The sequence below is a fragment of the Protopterus annectens genome, chromosome 3.part0 (assembly GCF_019279795.1).
Source record: "Protopterus annectens isolate FY-2018-M chromosome 3.part0, PAN1.0, whole genome shotgun sequence".
Taxonomy (NCBI): Eukaryota; Metazoa; Chordata; order Ceratodontiformes; family Protopteridae; genus Protopterus; species Protopterus annectens.
Window position 1 is genome coordinate 948,671,812 of NC_056731.1, and position 10,573 is coordinate 948,682,384.

Consider the following 10,573-nt stretch of genomic DNA (forward strand, 5'->3'; position numbering starts at 1 on the left):
TCATGGTTTTTATTTAGGATACCATTGGATTAAAAAGGTTGGGAAAATGCTCTAAAATATACCCCAGAACATCTATAACCCTATGACTTCTTGGGCCCTGGCTTGTCTGAGTTATTTCCTAAATTGTTATTACTGTGCTGGCTTGATCAGGAAAGGTGTGTTGAAACAATGCAAGGAAAACTAAAACTGAGCAGCAACACTTAATTTTTTTTCTCAATCTTAATTTCTTTTCAAGCCATTATTGAATGAAAAGGCTATGTAAGACATGTATGGCTTCTTGAAAAGCCTGAAGAGTAAGGCAAAATATGAGTAAGGGAAATAAAAAGTAATGTGCATGGTATAAGCAGCCCAAGATGGGGGGAAACAGAGGGGAGTACTGGAGGGTGTGGGGGTGCGGGTGGGCGAAGCTGCTGAAACATTAGGACTAGGACACCATCTCATCTCAGACCTGTACATAGAATTGCTGTAATGTGTCATTGCTGCAGATAAATGCCAATAGCTGTGAATGTCCCTCTGTGGTAAATGGGCCTGTTGTACTGTAAGAGCATTGCAGTTACAGGTTAATCTGTGTGTACTACTCCCAAAAGTTTGCAGCATGAACTAAAAGGCTGTTAGGAGGGTGCAGTGACAAGATGATACATAGATTAGGAGTGCCTAGGGGGCCCCCAACTTAACATTTTGCTGGGGGCCCCCAAAATTGCAACACCGGCCCTGCCCACTGGGTTTAATTACCACAAGCTCTAGTTACAACTCACACAGCTGGCCATAGCTGGCTTTTTGTTTTAAGTTTGAAAAGTGACAGTAACACAGAAATTGATGAGCAATGTTGGTAATCACTTGAGAGCTCAGAAAAATAACGTTAGGTACTGTAAGACCCACGTCAATTTACTGCTGTAGCTTCAGATTCAGAGGAGATTGAGCAAACATGCAGAAAAAAATGAGAAACCACTCAGAACTGATTAAAACACCCAGGCACAACACAGAAACAACTCGAAAAGCACTGCAAACTATAAACCTCTGCAAAGTATAGCAATGCCCCACAATTAATATTTTTTATTTCAGATGCAAAACAAACACAAAGCAGGAACCACACAAAACTGATTTAGATGGTTAGATAAATGCATTAGTTTAAATGTACTTCACTGGATGCAAAATGGTGTCTAAGTACTTTGGTACTAACTTGAGAGTTTTTCGGCTTCCAAGTGTCCAAAGACTAAGACTTCTGACTGCTCATGTAATATGAAATACCAGGAAGCTGGAAATGGCTTAAAGCTCTCGTCAATAGTGCTTATTTTCCCAGAACTGCAGAAATGTCGCACTCTTACTGGGTTTAATTACCACAAGCTCCAGTTACAATTCACACAGCTGGCCAAAATTGGCTTTTTGTTTTAAGTCTGAAAAGGGACTAAAACACAGAATTAGATGAACAGTGATGATACACCCTAAACTGTTGGATGCTCTTCATTCTCAATCCTTTACTTCCCCTACTATCTCCTGGTTCAAAAGCTACTTATCAGATAGACAACAATCTGTACAATTGCACACTGAACTATCCCCTCCTCTCCCTAACTCTATAGGAGTACCACAAGGCTCAGTATTAGGCCCACTGCTCTTCTCTATCTTTACAATCTATACAGTTCTTTAAGCAAGCCTCACTTATTCAGTATGCAGATGATTCTGCTGTCATCTGTGCAGCTCCATCTGTCAGCACCCTACAACAACTTGCACAAGAATCATTCTCTGCTATTGAAACTTGAATCACTGACATCCAACGTATTCTTAACCCCAATAAAACCAAACTTCTCCTGTTCACCCCTAATAAAACAAAATCTACCCCCTCTACTTTCACTATCTCATCTAGGAATGGCACTATCATCTCTCCTTCCACCCACACAAAACTCCTAGGAGTTGAAATAGACAACAACTATCATTTGATCAACACATAGCACAAACCATTCAGAAAGTTCACAAAAAATGGGAACCCTTTACAGGCACAAAAACTATCTCACAGAAAAATCAAGAATCACCCTAGCTCAAACTCACCTCTTATCAACACTTACTTATGCTGCACCAATCCTAACCCATACTAGAAAAGCATATCTGGACAAGTTAGAGTCATGCTGTAACAAAATTGCCAAATTTGCCAACACTTCCCCCTTTAGAACTCATCACTGCCAAGTACTAAAATAAATTCAATGGCTTGTATTTCCTAACTTACTAATTTACAAACAACTCACCTGCGCCTTTATCATCAGAAACTACCCAGAAAAAACTCCAACCCTCAAACAGCTATTAACCTCCCACTCTTCCATTCGCCCTCTCTGCTCATCTAATAAACCTCTCCTCAGTGTTAATACTGCTAACACAACACTGCAGGTAAAGCCCTATATTTTCACATCATAGCCAAGAAATGGAACAATCTCCCCACTAATATAACCTCCACTACATCAAAACACAAACTTCAAAACATTACTCAAATCTCATCTTAGGACAACTTGGATCTGCCCATTTATCACTTGACAATATCTATACCTTGTCTTCTCCTCCTTCAAACAACTTCAGTCTAGAATTCACACTGTTCTACTCGAATAGAAATACATACTCTTAGAATAAGTCACATTGGTATTTGTACTTCTTTCAGTGTACCCTTAGTAGTAATGTAAACTGTCTATACTGCCTTTATAAATATGTAATCTAACTGTATTTCAGTCCTGCTTTGCCTGTTAACTTTTTGTAAGTAATCTACTGTCTTCCCATTTTGTATATTTATCATTGTATTAACTTCTTACTATATCTTAATTGTGGAGCTTTTCTCCCCGGGCATCCACTGAAAATGGACCTGGTCCAGCTGGATTTTTCCGGTTAACAAATTAAAAATAAAATAAATAAAATAAAAATAATCTACTCAAGAGCACTGAAAATAACAATGGGTACTGTAAAACCCAAATTAATTTACAGCCGTAGCTTCAGAGTCAGAGGATGGATAGTAAAAATGCAGAAAAATGAAAGCCCTCTCAAAACTGATTTAAACACCTAGACTGCAGCACAGTAACAATTTGAAAAGCACTGCAGACTATAAAAATGCCTTCAGTTAATAGCTTTAACTTCAGATGCACAATAAACACAAAACAGGAGCCACAGAAAACTGATTTAAATGGTAGGGTAAGTACGGTAGCTTAAATATAGTTCTGAGAAGGCCAACCCATGTAGGTTCTTAAACTTGAATTTTTCTTCTGCTCCTTCTTCCTCTCTCCTTGCACTTTACTTAAAAAAATTGCACGTTGTTTTGCTTTTGCATCTTCTTAAAAGTACTCAATTGTATTTATTCTGCTCCATTTATTACTGCTTGGTAGCAGCCTGATTAAATTGTAACTGTTATTCTAAGCTTTTTGGTTTAAGCACTTGGGCTCCAGACCAGTTGTTTTACATTAAGAAGGTTTGTGGTCTGCACTGTTGTGGCAGGACAGATAGCTTACATCCTTCTAAATTGGGAATTGCTGATTGAAGGCTCAGTGTCTGTTATTCTAAAAGTGTATTAGTTCTGGTTAAAGCACTTGGGCTTCAGGCCAGTTATTTTTCATTAAGAAGGTTTGTGGTCTGCACTCTTGTGGGAGATGCTAGATTCTGCCCTTCTGAGCTGGAAATTTCTGGTTAAAGGCTTATTGTGCCTGTTTATTTGAACTGTTTCTTTCTGAAATTTGTCCGCCTTGTTTGCTGTAGCATAGACTAGATTCAGACATCCTGAATCTAGCTTTGTTTGTATAACTTGAGCACTAATCCAGGCCATCTTTTTTGGAGAAGGTTCCCCTGCACCCTAGTGGCCGGAGTGTGCAGTTAGAACTTGTCTGATTGAAGATTGGTGGAACAGGGCTCAGTTTTGAGCTTTTTTACTGGTTAGTTGGGTAATTTATTTAAATCAGTTTGCTTGTTTTCTATTGTTATATAAACAAATTACACTTTATTCATCTGCTCTTACTGTATTTGTGTTTCTTCCTACTTTATTACTTTATTTTGCTTTTGATGCTTGCTCTTAAAAGTACTTAATTGCATTTATTCTGCTGCATTTATTACTGCTTGTTAGTAGCCTGATTAAATTGTAACTGTTATTCTAAGCCTTTGGTTGAAGCACTTGGGCTTCAGACCAGTTGTTTTACATCAAGAAGGTTTGTGGTTTGCACTGTTGTGGCAGGACAGGTAGCTTACATCCTTCTAAGTTGGGAGTTGCTGATTAAAGGCTTAGTGTCTGTTATTCTAAAAGTGTATTAGTTCTGGTTTAAGCACTTGGGCTTCGGACCAATTATTTTACATTAAGACGTTGTGGTCTGCACTCTTGTGGGAGGAGAAGGTAGAGTCTGCCCTTCTTAGCTGGGAATTTCTGGTTAAAGGCTTATTGTGTCTGCTTATTTGAACTGTTTCTTTCTGAAATAGGTACACCTTGGGTGTGCAGTTAGAACTTGTCTGATTGAAGATTGCTGGAACGGGGCTCAGTTTTTAGCTTTTTATTGGGTAATTGGTTAATTTGTTTAAATCAGTTTGCTCATTTGCTACTGTTTTATATATAAATAAAAATACACTTTATGCATCGTCGCTTAGCTAGGGTTAAACTATTTCTGGCGCCATAAATTCTGCTCTTCAAATTTTCCCTTAGAACTAGCCAGTTTTTTTAGTTTTACCACTCAAATCTGTTTCTTTGAGCTCAGCACTTGTTCAGAACTCGTAAGCACTAAATAAGCTACAAATTACTACAACACTCAAATGTCTTCACTTGTCTAGAGGAAAACAGTTTTTAGTACTTAATAAATAAGCACCTATCCAGGCATGTCTAAGGGTCAGCTCCAGGTGTTTTCTCCTGTCTACCTGATGAATCTGGGCATATTGGGGCAATGCAGCAATTGCCATGTGCACACAGACAACCCTGTCCTCCTACCACCCAACACTGCAGCCTGTGAGAGATGCACTTATATAGCCAAACTGGAAGCAAAGCTCTCTTCACCCAAGACTGGACTAGACATTCAAGAGGAGAAAGTAAACACTTGCACCACACCACACTCATCACATACCAAAACAGACACATAGAAACACAAAACGCACACCTACATTCGTGGAGGCTGTCAGTAAAAATCTGCTCAAGCAGCAGAGACCTCCAAAGCAGAAGCGCAAGCAACCTCTACCCCCCCCCAATACAACCCAAATGACACATAGCCCACAAACTCAGTGTGCCACTCAACCACAGCCCATAAGGCATAACAACACACCCAACACTCTAGTCATAGGTGACTCTGTAGTCAAACACACTAAGGTTCCACTCACCAGGCTAAACAAGGAGAAAGTTACTGTCAGCTGTCTGTCGGGTGCCAGGATCCGCCATATAACGCACGCACTCAGGTCACTCCACAACAAGTACAAATATGACTCTGTCATTGTCCATGTTGGTGTGAATGACCTGAGACATACCTCCCTGGACTACATGAAAAGAGACATGGAGGAGCTGTCCAATCTTGTAGCCCAGGAAGGTATGACCCTAGCCCTGAGTAGCATCCTGCCATCACCTAGAATGATACCACAGTACAAGGACAAAATGATTGACTTCCAACAATTGGCTAAGCTTCTGGTGTCATTCTAAGGGGATCCAGTATCTGTCTGCCTGGGATGACATGATCAACCGACCATGATGCTTTGCCAGAGATGGTCTGCACTTGTCGTCCTTGGGATTCTGAATACTGGCTAAGGCTCTTGCCACTCCTATAGTGCCTTTTTAGGCAAGGTTCAAGTGACAAATTCACCACCATAACAGGAACAAGCAAGCAAAATCAGAGGGTAATGCTGCTCAATGCTAGAAGTCTAAACCTCAAAATGCATTCACTCGAGGCACTCCTTAAAATGGAGAACATCGACATCTGTGCAGTGACAGAGACCTGGTTCAAGGCTCCAGAGAGCACCCCTGCATTACCAGACTATAATTCATACCACACCTTACGGCCACCTAACCTGGACCAAAACACTAAAGGCGGAGGTGTGTCCATATTCATTAAGGATATCCACACCTCCAGGCTAGTTGCTCAACATAATGCATCTGAGATTATCCAAGTGCAGGTAACTCTGGGCAAGACTACAATCCAAATTATAACTTGCTACAGATCCCCCACCATGCCCCAGGATTCCCACTCCTCATTTCTTGATACACTGGAAAATATTAGGGTACAGCCCAACACCCTCATAAAGGGCGATTTCAACTACTCCACCATTAACTGGGAAAACTACTCATGTACCAACTCTTTTGCTCAACATTTTCTGGAATTCATAAATTTCAACGCCTTGGGTCAACTTATCCACACCCCTTCCAGGGGCAGCAATATCCTAGACCTGGTCATTGCTAACATGGCGACTGGTGTTCCACACCAGAGGTCAATTCCTTGTTGGTCAGATCTGACCACAAGCTAATCACCCTAGACATCCACATCCTGCCCCCACCCCCCATTAGGGGAAACAACCGTAAAAAATTTCTCCAAAGCCAACTTTACGCTTTTTAAGACAGAATTGGCAAACTTCATGACACCCATGCAGACGGACAATAGCGGTATGACTGCTGAATCCTACACAAATGCACTTTATAAGCACTTACACAAGTGCATGGATTGTGCTATCCCTAACAGAACCAAGATGCAATCCTCCAGAAAACGGAAGCCAATCTGATGGTCCCCTGCCATAAACAAACTCTACAACAGAAGAAAGAAACTGTTGCAAAAAATAGTAAAATCCCATGATTGGAGGAACTCCCTGGACAGCTTCAGTAAGAAGCTGAGATCTCTCATAAAATCCTCCAAAGCTAGTTACAAAAACAAAATTGCCACTGATTCTAAAGACAACCAGAAAACATTCTATAGCTATGTCAAGAATCTCAATGGCAACACTCAGGTCTGCTCTGAGTTACAGCACAATGGCACTATATATACAGAACCAACTAATATTGCCAACATCCTGGCAAATAGGTTCAGTGCTAACTTTACCACTCTCTCACCCCCTAAAGGGCCCATCTCTATACCGGAAGACTGCAAAGTTCCTGTAATCACGGCTGCACAGGTAAAAAACACACTCTCCAAAGCCAAGAACACAGCATCCATGGGACCTGACAACATCCCAGGCTGTGTTCTACACTAACTAAAGAATGAACTGGCACTCCACCTAAGCACCATGTGCAATCATAGCCTCACCTCAGGCTTTGTGCCCACTGAATGATGCACAGCAACGGTCATCCCACTCCACAAAAAGAGGAGCTACCACGGACCTGGGGAATTACCACCCCATTAGCCTAACGAGCCTGGTCTGCAAGGCCATGGAATGTATCATCATGGAACTTATAAACAAAGACATTGGTAATCTCCAAACTCTGGACTCCACCCAGTTCGGGTTTGTAAAAGGCATATCATGTCTCCTAAACCTGATAGACTTCTTTGAAGCAGTCACCAAAGCCGTAGATGAGGGTAAGGTGGTTCACACAGCCTATCTAGATCTCGCCAAAGCTTTTGACACCATCCCCCACTTTGGAATTATAGATAAACTCACTAAACTAGGTATAAATCCCTATGTCACAATATGGGTTGCCAACTGGTTCACTGACAGAACCCACACTGTGAAAGCAGCAGACTCCAAATCTGACTTCAGACCAGTGACAAGTGGAGTACCACAGGGTTCAGTCCTGGGTCCTCTCCTGTTTGGTATCTGCTTTTCTGAAGTACAGGCTAACACAGAAGGTCTTTGGCTAATGAAGTTCGCAGATGACTGCAAACTAGGAGCCGTAATCGAAACTCCTAACGATGTGGACATCCTAAAAAAGGGCCTCACTGAGACAGATGCCTGGTGTCAAAGCCATGGCCTCAAGCTCAGTGCCAAAATGTGCACTGTCATCCCCTTTGGTAAAAACTCTGTACCCATGAGCTACCACATAGGTGGTAGTCTACTTAGCACCGAAAGTGTGATAAGAGACCTTGGGACACAGGTGGACAGTAGTCTCTCCTTTGATAATCACATCGCCACAGTAGTCAGGAAGTCCTTCTACGTGTCATACCTCATCACAAAAAGTTTCTCATCCAGGAAAAAAGAGGTCATTGTTCCCCTCTACTCGTCACTCATTAGACCCATTATAGAGTGCAATGCCCCTTTTGGTATGTACCTCACATGACATCTACAACAACTGGAAAGGCTGCAGAAATACCTCACAAAGAGGATTACCAGCCTCAAACAGATGCCCTACTCAGACCGTCTCAAAAAACTCCAGCTTTACTCCATCGCATATCGCCTACTCAGAGGCGATCTCTGCCTAACATACAAAGCTATGTCAAACCCAGAGCTATTGGGCATGCTCCACTTAAATCCCAGTCCCTCCAAGCTACACGTTCTAGGAACCTAAACCTTGTCACCACAATAAACAGAACATGCTGGAGAATAGATTCCTGTCTCAGAGACTTCCCAGGAACAAACTACCTATCTGTATCAAACAAAGTTCCTCATTCGCACTCTTTAAGAAAAATCTTGATGATTGGATGGGAAATAGGAAATTCACCCTGGGGATCACCTCTGTGTCTCTGCTCGACGGGGGCACAGGAAAATAATTTTCTTAGGTAGTGAAAGCCAGGGTACCTTTTTGGTTAGGCTTATATAGGCCCTAGGGCCAATAGCCTAGTACCTACCTATGAACCTATGAAATGGAGTCCAAATGCTTTGTTTGGTTATTAACTTGAGGAGAGTTTTTCAATTTTCAAGGTTCCAAGATATCAAAGTCTCTTTCATAGCTTAGGGTTGTCATGGCTACATATGGGGGCTAGGTTGGTGTCTGTAGGCAAACTTTGAAGAGTCACCAATCCCAGGGCCCAGGATGTGGGCGTCACAGTAACTGCACCTCATGGCAGGCAGGGCCTCAAAGGATGATGCCATCATGTAGATTAGGGCTGTGATACCTGACAGCAATGTACCTCCTGAATGCCTATGGCAGGTCTCTGGTCTCACAGCTTTAGCCAGTGGTCTAACATGTTGTTGACCATAACAACTCCATAGAAGAAGTATGGAGCAGTGGTCAGCCTATAGCTGACAGTTCCCTGCCGTAGGCCATTATTTTGGCATGCTACATCCCAAGGTTCCATAAGGATTGGGGTGTGGGGCAATGTCCTGGAGTTGTAAATGCAGGCTGATAAAGGGACTCATATGAGGTAAAATGTCATTGAGGATGAACACCCCAGTTGTATAATATTAGAAAACAATTTAACCTTGCAAGTAACCCTTGATTTTTTGTCGTATCTTCTTTATTTGTAGGTAATCTTTGCATTCGTCACTGTTTTCACTGTTTATGTTATGTAATAGAAGTACAGTTGAGTTCTATACTGTATTACTCCCATGCCATCTCTTTAGCCTAAAGGACACTTAAAATAGTTTTAGGATCTTTTCTCTTAATGGATGAAATTGCATACATCTTATGTAAAGTTAATGGTTGGTATTATATCAGTTTATATTCTTATTTGACAGAACAATCACCGCCTGATAAACAATGATATTTGCTGTTTTGAACAATCACCGCCTGATAAACAATGATATTTGCTGTTTTTATCACCAGATTGTATCCAGTAAGAAAGTGACCAGGCCACTGGTGCTTAGGGACAGAAGGCCAGCAGGGAGAGGAACAATAACGGTAAAAACAATTCTTCTTCTTTTAATGTCCTTTAATTAAGTAGCTAGTTTGTCAGTGTGTAGGTTATACTGTAAATATCGTACCGGTGTGCACAGTAAACCAAGGAGAGTGTTAGCTGTCTAGTTTGAAACCCTGAATTATTTTCATCTTTTAGCACAGACATGACTGTTTAAAAGCAGTCAGTTTTTAAAGAGAATCATTTAAAAAACAAGTATTGTTGAAGTAGTTACTGTGATCTGAAGTGCATTTTTTGTGCCAGTACTTGAGTACCATAATAAGGAACCGTGCTTAATGTTTGCCTTGCTAAGCAAAGTTGTTTTCCTACTGTTTTCTTCTCTAGTCCTGTAGTCACGATTGTATGCATGTTTCCTGTGGATAAGATGTTAAAACAAAGTCCCTTCTGCCTGAGTTAGTGGTAGCTCAGGTGGATGTTACAAATCCTGACATAAATCTTTCTTTGATTAAAACATTGTAAGATATGTATACAGTTACAAATAAACCTCATACCTATCACATAGTCAACATCTTTGAAAAGAAACACAAATATAACTGATGGTGTCCTAAATTAATTTTCTGAAACCCTAAATTCCATTTTCCTGAATTGAAGAAATGTACAAGTTAATAATTAGATAACTGAGTAACATAGTTCTCAGAAAATTTTTTTTTCTTTGAATCTCCACTTTCTAATGTATTTGTACTTACTTTGTCCTTTTCTGTACATTTCATTCTTTTTGTAATATTTATTTCCTGTTGTAAATTTGATGTCTGCTGTACAAACCTCAGAAATGCAGACGTTTAAGTGTAATTATAATTTGTGTATATATATATATACACACACACACACAGACACACACACACACATACTCACACACATTTATTTATATGTACTATGTA

At 40.7% G+C, this 10,573-nt stretch overlaps 1 protein-coding gene across 1 annotated transcript in view; it reads left to right on the top strand.

The window, feature by feature from the left end:
- The window catches only part of LOC122796644 (copine-3-like), a 1,024,312-nt gene that overhangs the window by 277,963 nt on the left and 735,776 nt on the right, over window positions 1-10,573 (top strand). Inside the window, 1 exon segment of the mRNA XM_044065281.1 lies at window positions 9,605-9,679. Coding sequence (XP_043921216.1) covers window positions 9,605-9,679 — 75 coding nt within the window.